The sequence below is a fragment of the Agelaius tricolor genome, unplaced genomic scaffold, assembly GCF_023055355.1.
Source record: "Agelaius tricolor isolate 1412-34295 unplaced genomic scaffold, bAgeTri1.0.p SCAF_2, whole genome shotgun sequence".
In the NCBI taxonomy this organism is placed as follows: Eukaryota; Metazoa; Chordata; class Aves; order Passeriformes; family Icteridae; genus Agelaius; species Agelaius tricolor.
The window spans coordinates 23,537,636-23,555,839 of NW_027269262.1; the positions used below are offsets into that span (position 1 = coordinate 23,537,636).

The 18,204-nt window shown below is 38.9% G+C and overlaps 1 protein-coding gene across 1 annotated transcript in view; it reads right to left on the bottom strand.

Annotated features, from left to right (window-relative positions):
* Nucleotides 1-18,204, bottom strand: part of ANKRD33B (ankyrin repeat domain 33B) — a 45,542-nt gene that overhangs the window by 14,124 nt on the left and 13,214 nt on the right. The window contains exon 2 of the mRNA XM_071454266.1: nt 1,389-1,518. Within this exon, the coding sequence (XP_071310367.1) occupies nt 1,389-1,518 (130 nt within the window). The remainder of the gene's footprint in view (nt 1-1,388; nt 1,519-18,204) is intronic.

Consider the following 18,204-nt stretch of genomic DNA (forward strand, 5'->3'; position numbering starts at 1 on the left):
GCAGTGTTAAACCTTTTTTAGTTCAAATTTATATTAGGGGAGATAAATAAAAGTAGATTACTGTTTTGGGGACTTTTCCACCTTCTTTGGAAAGCTACTCTACTCATGACTTTGCTATGAATGTGGTCACAGTTCTTTCTTCCAGTATTCAAGACCCATCTTGCAGGAACTTTCACAGAGTTCACTTTTTGGTACAATACAAAGCAAGGTTAGGTACTACCTGGATATGTCTAGTGGCACTATTACTAAATTGACATGGAAACCGAACTGCTCCAATCTTTAGACATGGCTTGTAATGCCCATTGATGCTCCCGGATGGAAATTTGTTCCCTTCAGGCAGCCAGTGTCTAGGAGTGAGAACTATGTCCCACGAGCTCCCACAAACATCCCAGACTCTTCACCAGTCAGCAGACATGATAAAGGCCAGCTGTGCATTGTCTTGGAAAGTGACTGCCTTTGCAGAGTGCCTTACAACATGCAAAGGAAACCAGAGATGCAGAGCCAGGCAGCCCCTGGCTTTTAGACTACAAAGTGATGGCTTCCTTCCTTGGAGAAATTTTTCCTGATTTACATGGTTTAGCACTTTGTTGGCACTCATTAGAGGAAACTAAACCTTCCCTTAAAGATTGAAGCACAGCCCTTCAGTTTAAACAGAAATAATCAAATTATTGTTTTCTAACTGAACACTGGAAGCAAGGAACTCTCCCAGGAGCTTCTCTGACATCTAAGTGATCTGTAAGACTCATTCACTGTACATTACCATGCTGGGTGGGATAAAAGAAAAACCTTGTGCTAAACTCCAGCCTGCATCAGGATTAACATGGTTGATGTTGATATCAGGTGTTACAAAAGGATCATTGGCAAATCCTAAATCCTGCTGAGGTTTTTTGCTTTTCAGCTGTGGAGTGGATGAAGGATGTCTTAGCAGATAAGGTATTTCTTAATGATGATATGTTTTCCTACAGTCATCAATTCCTCTGAGGTAGGTGCAGCAAGTATGGGAGGAAAGCACTAATGCAGCACATTACATGTCCACAGTGCTCAATTGTTGCTCACCAGAGCAAACATTGGAAAATCAGCTTAAAGGAACTAAGCACTATAATACTGCACACTTGGGATGAGGTTTTCTTTATTTTAAGTTAAAATAATTAATGGTGTCTACTAAAAACATATAGCTTTTGCTCCCTTAATCTGCTGGATAAATACTATTGTAGATTAATTAGTTCAAAGAAAATCATGACAAACCTATTTGGGAGTGGGCTTAGCCAGAATTACTTTACACAGAGTAATTTCTTTCAGGGATTTGAAAAAAAATCCTAAAATTAAGTAGCCTAAACACACACTCATCCCAAGACCCTGCATGTCAGAGGCGATGCAGAGAGCCTTACCTGCCTGTGCAGCTGTAATTAGAGCCGTGTTCCCCTCGTTGTCCTGCCAGTTCACATCAAGGTGAGGGCATTGTGCTAAGGCCATTACAATGTCCACATAACCTTGGTAACAGGCAACGATAAGACCATTCTGTAAGTAAAATATAAAGAGAGACTTAGGTTTGCCAGACTGAGAAAAATTCACTAAAGAAGCTTACTACACAGCTGTTTAATTTTTTTTTTCTTCCAGACTGAAAAACTGAAAAGGTACCAGCACAACAAGTGATCACCTCCAGGCACAATGTTCAGATCCATACACTTCTTTTTATCTCTGCCCTTTGGCAAGTAATGTTTGATACTCCTCATAAATACCTAGGAGAGTAGGTATTACATTATACTACATGCAAAGTAACTGTTTATAAATGGCTTATGCTTATATGGCTATATACTCTATACCCAAGTGAGAATAAATCTGATTTTATTATATAATAAAATGAACCCAGCAGGTAAGATGAACTGGACCTGCTCTGAATATTAATTCTCTGAAAAACAGCTATTTTTTCCATGAAGGGAAAGTGGTAGGCAGGAGTTGTGTTCATACTGCCTGTTGCTATCGTTAAATAATTCAAATTTCCCATTAGAACTATGCCTCCTTTTTTTATAATCATAAATAAAATTAAATTGCTTTTAGAGGTCCTGCTTAATGTGTTTTATGACAGCTGGAGGCTGTAAAATTTCCAGGAGGAAGCCAAGCCAGGAGGCAAACCCTGTAACTATGCTTGATACCCAGATAGTGTTTCACTCCACAGCAGCAAACTGACAGCTTCCCTAAAATACTGCAAAATACACTTGTCATTAATTAAATGGAACCACAGTGCTTAATCCTGGCTGCTCTCTTGGCCACTAGGATTAAAGCCATTATCTCCAGTCTTCAGGATTGCTTGGGCAGCCCTCACTCAGCCTGGGGCTGATGGCTGTAGGGGAGGGCAGGCGCAGATCAATCAGCGCTCCCTGCGCTCCCTCCCGGCTGCCAGCGTCACTCAGCGAGCCTGAGCTCAGTGAGAGCATCTGACTGACTGCCCAAAAGATGGGGGCAGATACACAAATCTCAAACTGCCTGCTTGCCCTGCCTGCCTGAAATGCACTCACACCAAAGACTTGCAGGGAGAACCTGGTTATGGAAACAGAATGGCCCACCCTGACTCCTCCATCATTTTTCTCTTGCCTACACATTCTCTTTACTTCTTTCCCCCATGGACATTACTAAGACAGAGATGTTCAGCAGATGACGACTGTGGCTTCTTATTTATTGTCATCTTAGTAGTCAGTTACTTATTCAGTGTCCTGTTTCACTGTTCTGGATAGTTCTCTTGGCTGAGGTGGCAAACACCTTCACTGAGATACAGGAGTGATATCTACTCTTCAGCTTGTCCACAGGCTATGTAGGTTATTTCTCAATTACATCTCTCAATAAAATAATTACTCTGCTTTCTTTTGTTCTCAATTCACTCTTGCCCTCAGCATGAAGCAACACCTACCATTGCTTTATAAAGGGCATCTTCATTTCCTTGTGAAGTACCTGTAATACTTCAAAGCCTTCTATTGAAATTGTACAGAGGATTCTGCCAAAAGTCATTTATTTTCAACTTTTTTTTTTTTTTACTGAACGTATGTACTTTCCTGGTGAGATTTACAGATTAATACAAGTTTTACTGTAATGTAATAGTCTTTAGCTCTAAGAAAAATGTGTCAATGTCCATTTTCCAAGGGTTTGAGCATTATTTCAATTCTTTAATAATTTAATTTTTCACCTGATGATCAGGATATAGGTCTTTACAACTCCAAAAGCTGTGAAGATTTAAAACACCACACAGTCATTCAGTAAAATGTCCATTACTTATGATAGCAGAAAATTAAGTTTACAATTGTTGGGAGACCAAAAGCTTTTGACAGTAAGAAAAGAGATTCTATTATTCACTGGAAAAAATGGTATTTTTGAAGATAGTTTCAAAAAGGTTGTAAGAATAACTAAAAGTAGCTATCTCTACCTCTAATGAAAAAAAAAAACCAACCTGTTTCACCCAATATCTGGAGGATATTTTCACAGTACATTTTCACAGAACATTTTTTTGTTCTAAAAATAGCTACCAGATGCTTAAAATAACTTTGTTTTTTTTGTTCTCTTTGTAAAAGTATAAAGTTCAAATATTGTTAAAGTGCAGTAAAAAAAATGATAACAAACATTAGTGGGTTTTTTGGTTTTTTGGGGTTTCTTTTTGCAAGAGGTTTTTCCATTACAGTATGGAGGGATTTTGTCCTACTTTAGTGGACAGATAGTAACCAATACATCTAACACTGGCATTCTGATTTCACCAGATACAAGACACAAATTATCTTCAAATCAATCAAACTCACTCACCATTCTGTGTTTAAAAACCAGAAGGATTACGTAGGTGTCAACATTTTCTAAACTTTATTTTCCAAAGATGCTATCAAAGACTGCTTGCTTAAGGATAAAGAAAGGCAAGAGAGAGCAGGAGCTTTCTGAGGGATTACATGATGCAGTAGCACAGAAAATCATCCTTGAAGAACAGTTTTACAAATCTGAAGTCGGCCTGGTAAGAGTGTGAGAACCCAATATTCGGTGGAGTGTACACCTAGCAGTCCCTGGTTGAGAAGCAAAACAAGCTATGGCATGAGAAAATAAAAACAAACCCCTTCTGTAAAGCTGATGTGGTTTTTTTCACCCCTTTTGCAGTTCTGTGGGAGGCGGGTGAGACAGACTGCTTGCTGAGGGACTGCTTTCCTTTGCATAACCCTTCCAAACATGTCAGATGCTGAAAGGGGGTGCAGGAGGCTGCAGCTTTATGATGAAAGTTGCAATAAACTACTGGATTTGATGGTTATTTTCCAAATCCTTGTGAAATGATACGTAGGTATCATTTGTGTTATCAAATGATAATTTGTGTTATCAGGTTGCTTTTCTTTTTCCTATTTTTTTATTTTTTTTCCTTTGCATCCATTTCCGACCCTGTCTTTATTCTGCTTGCTGAAAGCTAGTACAAAGACATCAGCCAGCATGTGAAATCAGTCACTAACAAAGTGACTTAGTCTAGAATCTTTAAATTCATATACCAATAAATACTTCCATATATTAAAAACTCCTTCAATGGTCTCAATTAATAAGTGATACAAAATCACCTCCAGCAAATTGCCTTTTGAAGAGATCAATAAAGCAGTAGCCTTTATCACAGCAGTGTGCAGGAAAATACAGCTGTGAAATTAATGTCTTTTCAAAATCTAAAATAAATGAGTTTTAGTTAGAAAATACTGGACCTGAACAATCTGGTTACCCTGAGAAGAGAGACGACATTAATATTCTACCAAAGGCATCCATTATTCTGTTCCTTATAAGAAAGGCCACAGTGCAACTATGAAATGGTCAGTATACATGGAAAAAAAAGTTATTTTTTAAATTGAATCTTACCATTATTTTTGTCAGTAAGATCCATTCTCAGAAGTACCCACTACTTGTGAAGGCTTTAGGAGAAAGAAAGATTAATAATTCTTCAAAGAATATTCTCTGCCTAAAAGGACTTTTCTCCTTCAACAGCATCCTTACCCCTCTCCCTTCTGCACGTCCTCAAACACCACTTATTTTAAATAATAATAAAACTCAAACTATTCCCATTAATATATAGTAATAGATATCAATTATTAGTGTAACTGTACATATGTCACAAGGTGCAAGCACAGCATCCTTGCTTTTCAAGGATACTCTGTTATCTGCCTTGCTCTCTCCCGATCAGTGGCCAGGGTTGTTGCCCATCATTCTCCCAGACCAATGAAACAGATCCTCTGTGCAGAAGAGACTTAAAATATGAAACAAGGTTTGCAACTGATCCTATTTCATTTTTCAAATACCATGCACAGGCCCTGTGTGACAAACAAGAAAACGTGAGCCATCCATCACACCAACTACATTAACATTTACTGGTTTTCCACAGAAGGGGAGGTGGAAAGTCAGCTCAGGAATGGGTTTTTTCCAAGTAGAAGCCACAATACTTCCAGGTGTTGGGGGCTCTATCTTTTCTCTGGGAAATATTTGGCATTACACAGAGCTTTCCCACAGTTTTTCTGTAGTATATGGTATATCTGACTTTTTGTGTAACCAGCACAGTTTTGAAAGATCCCCCTCTGTTTTGAAGTGTCAGCAAAATTAAAAATATTTAGAATATATGACAAAACAGTCTCAGATAAAATACTTGTTTTTCATATATTCTAAATAAAGTATAACTACTTTTCTTTTTTTCTTCTCACAGTACACAAATTAACATAACAGGCATTGGAGCACCTGAAGTTATTCAGTTGTTGCAACACCTTCCTCAAGCAGTGAATCTTCTGATTCTGTTTAAAATTATAATTCTCCATGTGCCTTTGATTTCATGCAGGACTGGAATAGTGCTGCCACTATGAAAATAAACTCTGTTTTGATCAGCTGTGTTGGCTAATGACATAATAACATGTCTGATTAAGTGAGGTAATGGATATCTCAAGAGACAATTTTATAAATCAGATATTATGACAAAATTACTGATGTAGGGCTATTTGTACGCTAGATCATTACATATAATAGGGATCACAAGAAATACTCAAGGATCAATATTGAACTCAAGCTGAATAACAAGCAAATCACATACAGCATGCAATTAATTTAGCTTTTTTTAAATTCTCTTCAGGCAACTTATTTTCCACCAAGATGCTGAGAATGAAAACAGCTTATTATAGTTTTTTGCCAATTACCCCACACAAAATGAGTCTGGCAAAAGGCTAAATTGGTATTACACATTGCTCTCCACAAGCATTGTGATAAACAACTGTCCAGTTTGTTTGCTTTGCATGCATCTGTAAGTACTAATGACAATTCTGCAAGCCTGGTTTACTAGCAGTGATTAAAACCTCATGTAATTGAATTAAATGAGATAATGATTCATTGTAATCCATAATCACATGCAAGGACAACAATAAAAATTAAGTGTAAGTTAAAAACAAGTTATTTAAAAATATTAAAAGTAGTAGAAATGAAATAATAAAAAAGAATAAAGGAATAAAAAGTTGTGTTGAAGCATTTTCTTATTGATTCATAAAAATAAGAATTCATGTGTTATGAAAATAATAATTCATGTGTTTAATATTTTGTCTTATACAAAACTCATACAATAACAGAATTATATATATATATATATAACCATAACTCTTGTACAAAGAAAAAAACAAAATTAAAATCAGGTCAAGTATTTCAAAGCAAATCTCCCAAAATCATTTCAAGGTAATTCTGATAATTCTGATCTCCACTAAAAGCTCTGCAATTGTGTGAAACTTCACTCTAACAGAGATTCTACATTTATGCTGTATTAAAAAAGAGCAAAATGTAGCTCTGAGCACCATGATCTGCTACATATTAATTTTTGTATCATGCACAAAGCCTTCCAGTATAAAAATGGCAATCTGAGAAACCTTCACAAGTGGCTTGAGCTTGTTTTATATTTGGTTTAGGTTGATTATTTCAACAGCGACAGAGACGAGGTAATTATTCAGGTCATCAGTCCCTCGAGAAGTGGTGTTTATGTGCTACAGAAATCCATCAAGCACATAAGCCCTAAAATTATCTGCAGAAAATAATTTAGGCTGACCTTTTAAAGAAAGGACTGCAACAGCTTAGCCACATGCACATTTGTATTGGGAAAGTGACAAAAAAAAAAGAACTGGAAAATTAAATAAATTTTGTCCAACGGTTGCTTGATGAAAACTCCACATGTCTGGAGGGGGAAAGGGGGGAGAGGTTAATTTTGCCAGGGAAAGTGATCAGAGAAGTACAAAAGGGGGTCCAAGAGTCAGTGTGGAAAATTCTCTGCCTGCTCTGCAGAGGAACAGAGTAGCCCAAAGCCTAATCCTGCATCCAAAATCGAGTTCAAATGGCACTGCCCCTGCCAGTGCTTCAATACTGAAGGCACAAAATTGCCACCTTTGCTTTGAAGAGTTATGAGCATTTACAGATCCATTCCCCAGTATGGACCGTGCTCCACTACATAAAAACACAGTCCGTGGACACACAGACGATGACCCATCATTTTTCTGCTCCAATTTTTGGGATGTGTTCAGCTTCACTTATTCCATAAGCACCCCTTCAATCAGTCAGGCCACAGGTCTTTAAGGAAAGGTATATGTATCATCTCTGCAGAAATCCTTACTTAATCTATTCTAATCCAAATCCCCATGATCACCTCTAAAAATAGTGCCAGGAAAGTTCGTTTTACTATGCCTGCAAAAGCTTGCATTACACAACAAAGAGAACCCGTGCCACTTGTGTAATAAAGCAGACAACAGGAAAAGGTAATAAAAATAGTGGGATTTTCCTTATTTACTAACATGTACGTCATCTGAATTAGTTTCAGCAACACTGGTGATGCAAGCAGCTGGCAGAAACCAGAAGTAACTGCTAAGAGCCATAAGGGACTTAGAAGGCAAATAAATACATGCTGAGTAGTCAGAGATATTCCAGTGGGTGGGATATATAAGAAATATGTGGCAATTCTGAGAGATGCTTATGAGATATTAACCCTTCTCTATTTATTTTTTATAATATCAAGATACATAATAAAAGCAAATAATTCAGTAGGAAATCTAAACCCCATGAGCTGATGGGGACCTAAGGGTTGTGCATTGTTCCACAGGAGGCTGGAACGTGTGCTCAGCTCGTGCACTGCCCCATGTATCCCAACACCAGACATCTGGCTGCCTTTTGACACAGCTTTCTTGACCAAAGTCTGGGGGAGAGGACAGCTGAAGAGATGATCTTCAGCCCATGGGAAGCCTGAGGGGAGGAGAACAGGAGCATTACACCAAAAATAGTGATCTTTCTTTCCTCCTTGCTCCTGCAGGCAGTTCTAATCTTCCCATGAGGCAAAGTCCAGGTAAGACAACACCCGGGTATTCAGGAGCCCCACACCTCATCCTGCACCCCAGGGATGCTCCAGGAGCTGTGCAGGGTGACTTCTCTCTCACACTTCTTTATCTGCTCCATCTGCCACCACCTCCCACCCTACACACTGCCACATCTCACCCAAAATCACACCATGTCCAGGGGCCTGGGGGGTGATGAAGCACAGAAGTTATTTTTGGACTGTACAACCTGACCAGCAGCCTGTGGTGGCCAGCACCTCCTCTCCCCATCACCAGAGAAAAGGGCTGCTTTGTTCCTGGCTGTATCACATCCTCTGGACAATCATTTCCATGGCAGAAGCAGGCCAGAAGCAGAGGACACTCAGGATTACATCTAACAGTGGGAACAACCCTGCAGAAAAAATATGGGCCAAGGGTTGCTGTGCTGATTGAGTGACAGGAGACCTGGGCTGCATTGCCAGCTGTTTTCCTCTATCTTATGAAGGCACTTGATGACACTTCTTGAAACAGCAGCAACTACATCTATGTTATCATGTGAAAAATCTTTAGCTGCTCTTTCCTCTGAACCTCAGCTGGAGCTGAACATGTGAACATGAACCAGCAGCAGCCACAACTAGCTTGGGTATATTTTAACGTTGAGATGCATGAGTTAGGTTATTTAATGTGATTCCCTTAACACATATTTAAAAAAAAATAAAAACTGCTCAAGATGTTAGCAGAGACACACATTCGTGCTCAACACCAATTTTGTTAAAATTTTCAGTGACAGATGGGAAAGGATTAGGAATCTACTCATCAATCTGAAATTTCAGCAGGAAGAAGTTCCTTTGCTAGTCACAGCCGAATGACATGCAACAAAGCAACATACAGAATCAAGAAGTTTACATGAAAAGAGAGGAAACTGGGAATCATTTTCCCACAGAGTGATATTTGATGTGTGCAATCAGTCCAAAATAAAGCTTTGCAATGTATGCAAGATCTCTGGTCACAGCAGAACTAAACAAGGCATAATTTAGAGAAGGACTAAGGAAGGAAACTTTAGGGAAATAGTGTTTAATACAAATAGCTTATCCTTCAAATGAACTGACAGGTCATCTAGTGGAGCTTACCATCATTATACATAAGATAAAAGGAAGTTGTATAAGGATTCAATAACATGGCAAAACAGCCCAGAATTCCATTTTTGAGAAAGAGTTCTCTGCTCTGTTTATGAGGTGCCTGACTGCAAAGAACAGAAAGTAGTGTGGGAAAATGGTAGGGGAAGCAACACAAATTTTATTAGATTAAATTTCATATTTTAATTTTATTTGGACTGTCATGTTGGGTACAACTAATAAATAGCAATAATCCCTGATAAATAATGCAGCCTTTACTAATCCTAGCTTACCTGTTTGTACTGCACATAATAATAAGTGTTAGTACTGTCAAATATTAGTGCTGAAATTTCATAGTGTTGGTGGTAGTAACACAAGACCCACAGCAGCCCAATTTATAAAGTCCTCTATGTTCTGGCATGTGTGCTAAACAGGACATTCTGCTTTACAAAAAGCAAGAGGTCTGGCTTCAGAAAAGAATGTAAATGATGTACTGTGAGGGTGGTGGGGCACTGGAGCAGGCTGCCCAGAGAAGCTGTGGATGCCCCATCCCTGGCAGTGTTTATTTAAGGCCAAGTTGGATGGGCCCTGAGCAACCTGGTCTAGTGGAAGGTGTCCCTGCCCACTGCAGAAGGGCGGGAACCAAATGATCTTTAAGGCATCTTCAAACCCAAAACATTCTGTGATTCTGTAATTTATTTAATGAGGGGATCCTGATATAAACCCTGAAGGCATTTCTACCACAAATCCCATGCCTTTACTTCAGGATGCTTTGAACATTAGCAATTCAAACCATTCACTGCAGAGGGCTGGGGAGGCAATGTGGCGGACTCCTGCCAGCATCAGGGTCCTGCTACAGCAAATGGTGAGTGGATTTTAATTTCTTTTCTTTTTCTTTCACTGGCTTGATATGCAATGTTCACAAAGGCTCCCAATGGCTGGAAACCATTCTGTGCACAAGGGTAATGTATTTCTGGGTGCTTAAATGAACAGTACCTTACTGTGCTTTGCTTGGAACAGCTGTTTCCAGCTACTGATAGATTCAAAGCAGGAAAGTGCTGACTGCTTCCTCCTGAGGACACCTGAGGCTGGGATCTCCTGCTGCTTTGGCTATTTGCTGCACAGAGCTGCAGTGGGTTTGGGCATCACTGGAAGAAAGAGTGTTTGTAATAAAGTTCAAACTGTACCTTTTGTGGATATAATTATATGTAAAACATTTTGGAGAGTCTCTCAATTGCCAGATTACTTCAAAATCCGACATCAAAATTGTAGCCTCCCCATGAATTCTATCACTGAAGGATTTTGTTTACTCTGTTTTCAGAAAGACAAACCTCCTAAAAGGAAAACAAAATGATAGTCAAAGCTGGATCATCTAGCAGCATAACCAAACCTGGTGTGACCTGTATGCAGTGCACTCTCTCAGCACATAAGACCTCTGGGAATATTCAGAAACAAGTTTAGATGTGAACTTTAGGTCCTGTGCCTGACAAACTCTGCTGTCAACTTCTCTCCTTGCCTTTAAATATATGTACACCTTCATACACACTTAGGATGAAAAGGAGAGTTTACATCATTTAAAAAGCATTTTGTAGGGCTTTCAGAAGCCATGTGAAATGCATTGTGTGCACTGACATAACTCTGTCAAAAAGAGCTCCCTTTGGCTTTAAAGCATATGATTCAACTCCTCTCTGTGTTTAATAGATGCATTTTCCTTTTTGTTATGTTCTGTCAGATGCAGGCAGGTTGTAGTTGAGATCTGTTGCAAGAAGCTTAATAGAGTGTTTGAACGCATAGGGCTTTTTTCAGGAGACCTCTCACAAAATCTTCATAAAGATAAATTTTAACTTGACACCGAGCAAAAGATGAATGTACAACCTTTCACACCATCAGAATCTATCACTGCATCTAATCTGTCTCTTCTGTAAAGAATATTTTAAAGCCCCCAGAACATTTTCACTGTGAAAGGCTCTGAAATGACCAGTCATGAGCTTGCAAGCACCCTCTTGTGGCAGTAAGGTACTGTAGTTTTGTTTAGGAAAGACCTTCCCAAGAAGTTTCCCAAGTTTTCTTCCAACTTCTGTAAATTCATTTTGCAACTGTTCTTCTGTGAAATTGCACCAGACGCAAACCTTGTAATGAAAGAGCCCAGGAGCAATTCTGTCCATCAGTGGCTAATCTGACATGGGGGAAAAACAAACCCAAAACCCCAACCAACTAAAAAACCCAAAACAAACAAACAAACAAAAGCCTTAAACCTGAAAGCTCTTTTTTCCTCAGAAGAAAATCATCTTGATGAAGTAAAATACCCATCAGGGTGAAATCTCTTCCTTGCAGAGGCCCTATTCTCTCAAGAAGAGAAACTGTACACCCTTCTTATGACTCCAAAGAGGGGTACTGAGCACACACTACACAGAGTGCTGCATAATGAGGCGAGTAAAAAAAACTAGATGAGTTTTAAACTCCCTTCCAACCCAACCCAACCTGCTGTATGATTCAGTAATACCACACAAAAAAGTGCCAGCCTATTTCCTCACCCTTTGATCCAAAGAAGTTGTAAGAGCACTAGAAGCCCAGTCTCCATATTAGAGTGCCATTTGACAATGAGTTTCATAATGGCATCAGTGGAAACATAACTCCTTCATTGTATCTTCTTCCCAACTAATCCTGTACTCCACCTCTTGAACCTCATTGCTTCCTTTTCTCTAGCACTTCTAATAATAACCTTCCCTCCTGATTTTGGATCTTCTAATAATAAGCTTATTGAGCCTGAAATTGACACGAATGGACCAGGAAAATGTGGCAAACTTTCTTCCCCAGTGAAAAAAAGACAGGGCAAAGGGAGCAGCTGCCCTTGCACAGCAGAAGGGCACATGTATCTCAGATGAGTGTATTAGTATTTCCCCTATAGGATTCACCTTACATCCTTCTGTCTGGATGTGCTATCACATAGCAACAGCCAAAATCCTCTTTTCAAACAAGAGGATAACATGGTAACAACAACCTTGTTGTTCATGGAAATGCAAGGTTAATACTAATGTACAGAAAGAATGGTATGTTGAAATATTACTAGTAGATATGAAAGGGATTCTCCACCTGGACCAAACATTGCTATTTTACTTCTATCAAGCAAAGATCCCCCTGATGGGATCTCATTATCTTACCTCTTCAGGTTATCATCAACTACTGCAAGTGACAATGGTTCTTTGGATGTCAAAGTGTCCAGGTTCTTAAAAGCCCTTTTCATTATGGTTTCCACAATGAAAAAGCTTCCTTCATCTCGGTTATGCTTCTGGTTTTACCTAGTCTAGTTTTCCACTGATTTATGCCCCTTATGCAAACTGTTTCTTTCCCTAGCTCTAAAAAAGCAAACGATTTTTTTTTTGTGTGTATAAATATAAAAAAAAGTCTCCTGCTTTTTATTAGAAAATAGGTGGTTTTGAGCAACAGATGCATCTGTGGTGAATGGATGGGACTGTTTTTCACTCAGAGACCTAAAGTGGATTTTTATATGGGTGGATTAGTGTCAACTCTTGTCATCCTAAAAGGTTGCAATCCTGTAATCCTACAACTCTACAGAATGCAGCTGCTGTGGAATATCACAGATGACCATGCTGGAGGCAAAAAATGTATTTTTATAGGTATTATTCCTAGTGTTCAGGTGTGTGAAATTTGGAGGAAAGTACCACAGTTCCTGACTTCACAGGAAGTTTTTTGCTCTTTCCCACCTATGCATGGCTTATTAGTAGCACTCCACAAACTGCACTGAAACTGAGTCTCCATAAAAAGAAGAAAAAAAAAAAATGAGAGGGAGAGAGAGAAAAGAGGCACTAATAACTATTTTTCTAAACACAATCTTGAAAAATTCACAGTTTCTGAATCCTGGAGATTTTCATTTCCGGGTGAAAGCACTGACTTCAAACAAAGTATGCAATTTTGCAGTAATGCAGGGTTCACGAGCACTATAAATTTTATTCTCATTTTTTTCATCTTTTATAGCTGTTAGAACCACTGGTGACTGTGATCACATTTTAAATTACAGCAGAACACATGACCTGTGTTTCAGTAAGACCTCTATTTTTTATGTACATGTTCTTTGGTCAAGGGCAAACAGGGTTTTGCTCTTGTGACTTATGCCTACAACATTGGCTCTGTAATGTTCATGGCTGAGTAGAGAGCAAGGACTCCTACTATAAAACCCATAAACCTACAATCCTGTCTATTTAAGTAATAAAGTAACTGATAGGCTGCACACAGCCACTGGCGAGGAAATCCAGCATGCCTCAGGCTTCTCATTAAGGAACGGCTCCTTCCTGAAGGTTTAGCATCACCCTGTGAAAAATACATCTATTTTAAGAAAAGGTAGAATTACAGTTTTGTAAGATCAGAGACTAGCACTTGGCTAAACCAAGAATGCTGCTGCTACTGACTTGCAAGTCCTAGTGAATAGCCTCACATTAATTTAGTGATGTATTTAGGGAATAGGCTCATCCACCTTATTAATCTGAAAGAGGCTCAGCCTGGCGTTTTTTGTTTGAGAAAGCACACACTGTGACATGGAATCAATCTGTCCAGAGGGACATTTTTTCCTGAAAAATGGTGAACCAGTAGTTCTCTGGTTTTTTATACTCAACTTTTTAAAAATCGTGAATGACGTGGTTCAAAAGCAGGCTAAGGGATTGCTGCTGGGTTTCATTTTTTTTCTTAAGTGTGCATTCCCATTTTGAATTTCCCTTTTATTATCTCAGTTGGCTAGATAAGGATTCACTGTAGCTGTAACAGGTAACAGGCATCAGGGTGTGAGTAGACAGTCCAAGAAAGATAAAAATCATGTTTGGAATACCCAGGTGGGCCACAGTAGCATCACCATCTTATCTGTCTCAAGTTAACTACAGTATTACAACTTGAGTTTAATAAGCAATGCAGCACATGTTGGTACTGCATGTCCTTGCCTGGTGGCAAGAGCAGAGTGAGTCCTTCCTCTTCTGTAGAGCCTGTGACCTCCCTGTTTATCTCAGCTGAGAGTCTAGCTCCATGCAATGAAAGGCAGGAAAGATCTTCTGCCTCTGTTCTTGAATCTAAAAACCTAATCTTCTAATGAATACACCCCATTCACCTAAATAATAAACAAACATAGGGAGTAATTGAACATTAACATACTATTGAATCTGAAGAAGGCAGAATTAAATATCTGGGGAAAAGAGAGGGAGAAGCAATTTCACATTTATATTCAAATAGCTGGAATTTCTAGAGATCACTTGCCCTTGTTAAAACACATAAATCATTAATACAATACATATACTTTATAAAACAGTTTCAGTCAAGCAATCCAGAAACAGTTCTCCTACTCCATAAAATTGTAGAATACTTAGATAAACTGTAAAACAGATATTACTACGACAGGAGTCCAGGAATTCATATAAGCAGTCTGTTTTTTAATTTAGGGACCTATACCTATGGGAGAAATGGTAGACATTAAGAACACAGCTTTCTCAACAAAAGCTTTTCTTTTCAGCTTTTGCTGAAAAGAAGCACTCTACAAAAATCCCAGCATGTATCAGTCTGATAGGGGTTTCTCAGAGCAGTTTGCAGTGAGCTTGACAGATCTCTGTATACCACAGCAGCTGAATTACAAGAGTCTTTGGCTATGTCAAGACTTTGCTTGACTGCAGGGTGGCATTTTTTTGGATAGCAGCTCACTAAAGAGAGCAGTATCTGAACACACTGTGGGGCCTTCGAACAATGCTGCAGGCCCTGGAGCAAAGAAAAGATAGCTGGCTTATAGGAAATATTCAGTGTACAGGTGGAAACTAAAACTCAGAATGACACAGAACATGCTGGGTTGGAAGGAACCCATCAGGAACATCGAGTTCAGCTCCTGGCCCTACACAGCACTCTCCCCAAGAGTCATACTTGTGCCTGAGACAATTGTCCAAATGCTTCTTGAAATCTGTCAGGCTTTGTGCTGTGACCATTGCCCTGGGGAGCTTGTCCCAGTGCAAACACCCTCTGGGTGAAGACCCTTTTTAATATCCAACCTAAACCTCCCCTGACTCAGCTTTAGGCCATTCTCTGGGTCCTGTCACTGGTCACCAAAGAAAAGAGATCAGTGCCTGCCCCTCCTCTCGCCCTCACAAGGAATCTGTAACTGCAATGATTGGTTCATTGACTTGTTCATTGAAATAGTAGAGGTGACTTATAAACACAATTTTCTTCATTTTTGTGGTGCCCAACTCCAAAGCTATGGAATTTCCTAAGAGATGAGAAGAAGCACACTTGCTTTGAAGAAGTACTGCAAAGATACTATTTGTGCAATTTTTACATTTCATAATGATGAAGAGCGTGATAGAAAAGGAAATTCTTTTACCATTAGATAAGCATGGAGTGGTTAGCAGTAAATAGGAATAATGAGAGTAAAAAGCTGTGATGAAGAGGTATTTCTGTATTTAAAAGGAAGAAAGTAAATGCTGGTGTAATTAACTATTTGATTATAAATTTGGTATTCTCTTACTAGCAGTGTATGACAACATAAATTTTCAGCTGTGCATCATAATTACATACACTACACTGAACAAAACCCACTATGTACCTACTCCATAAAGAATAACAATATTTTTTTTATGTTAGCCCTTGTCCATTTAGCAGTCACTCACAAGCCGTACTCAAGAACAAACCAAGCAGTTTTAGAGGAGATGGAGGCAAAACCAGAAGACTGACTTTTCTAGATTTGATTGATAATTAAATACAACCACAATTAAGATGTTAAATGGTGAATATTATGCCCAGATATTTGGGTTTTTTGGCACTTGTTTCCATTTCATCAAAACTGAGAATGTGGAGCACTAGCTGCTCTCCTTCACCAGCAGATAAGGAGCATCCTTAAATCCATCTATGCATGTTCTGAGGACAGTAAATCTCAGTACCATTAAACCTCCCAGCTCCATGCAGAGCTCCCCAGGGAGCCTCAGCCTTCCAGCCTGTTTGCTTAGACAGAGTCCTCTACTAGAGCAGCTCGGCCACAGGAACTTGTGAGGCAAACCAGCAGCACAGCTGCTGCCAGATCTTGCTCTTCTCTTGCCCTGGGCATGGACACAGGGTTTGGCAGCAACAAATGCTCTCCTCCCTTACCACCAAGTCTACAAAGGTGCAGGTTCTTCAGCCCTAACCTCTAGGAGCAGAGGCACTGAGAGTGACACTTTCTGTTCTTCATTTTTTTAATTCCTCTAATATGTATTTTATCATCCAGTGCTAAATGTCTCATTTCCTAGGTCTGATTCCCACCTTGTTCTTTGGCCAAAGAAATGCACAAATGATACTTTCAGATCTGAAAAGGTGAGAGATGATATTCTAACTATGTAGACTTCAAAGCCTTTGAGCCCTTTTTTCCACAGAGAACATTCCACTTGGTACAGAAGGCTCTGCCCAGCTGTAGCAAATGAGAGCCAAAAACCCCTTCCATGCCTCAGTTAGAAGACAGAGGTCAGATGAGATTGTACCTGCTGCACAAAGGCAATGACTCATAGAGCAGTAAACTGAAGGACATGTGTACCTTAATGACTTCAAAGACTCTTTTACAGGTTATGATCCTTTCTATTTTTGATTCAGGAGTGTCATGTCTCCCATTTACCCTTAAAAAAAAGTGTGTTCTAACCTATCCTACACAGCTAACTATTAGAAAGCACAGGGAGGAAATATCAAGATCTTGCCTCTATTGGAAGACTAACAACTTATAATCTCCTTCTCTTTTTAAATTCCATGCAAGGAAAACGTGTACACCCAGATTTGAAAATTGTTGATTTTACAGTATTTTACTTTCTGTATATCTTCATTCATATTACATTTTTATGGCATGAATAACCTCATCAATATGTGCCTTTCTGCATCATAGATCTCTGGCCTAAATATTTGCTGTAGGAAAAATTCCTTACGTTGACTTAGACTTAAGATCTTTTCAGAGACTACATAATTAATTTCTTGAGTAATTCCTGATTTCCCTTTCACTACTACTAAAATTTTCATCACTCTTTCAAAATGCCTTGATCTGGAGGTTGGCTGTGAAGTTGTGAGTTTCCACTGGCTTTTACTAATAGTTCAATAGGAATCAGGGTCACTTAGATTTGTGTAGAAAAGCTGCAGTGTAGTAAAAGCAACAGGAAGGTTTGCTAAGATCTTCCTTTACTCACATCAATGAGAAAGGCAAATTTTTATGTAAAGGAAAAGAAATTGAATTTAAAAAAAAAAAAAAGAATAAATATGGTCTCGTTCCAATTAACAGTTCATCTTTCTCATGACTTCAGAAGATACTGTTTGGGGTTTGTTTTCTTTTCTCTTATTTGAGGAGTAGAAACTGAAATGATTAGAGGGTTTACAGTTACTAACAAAGTACTGCAATTTCTCATCCCAGATTTTCTGAGAACTATATTATCTCTATTAGCTAAAGAGACCACAAAGTAGCAGTGGAAGAGTGGTAAAATTTATGTTTCTCTCCCTCAGTATTCAGGCATCTAGAAGCAGTAGCAGAATGTTTTTGAATGTTTTTCTCAGTGTTTGGAGTTATTTTTCTATTTCTCTGACACAAAATGAGAGAATGCTACTTGATAATAGGGAAATCTTTCAAAGACCAGATCTGGTCTTTTCATTTTTACCTGAAAATTATGGGCAGGCTGTTTCCTGCTACCTTCAGAGTCTGACTCCTTCAATCTATCTCTGGAAAGAAACAAACAGTAGCACACATCCAAAATGAAGGCTAGTTGCAATTAACTGATTCTAACACTGGTATCAAA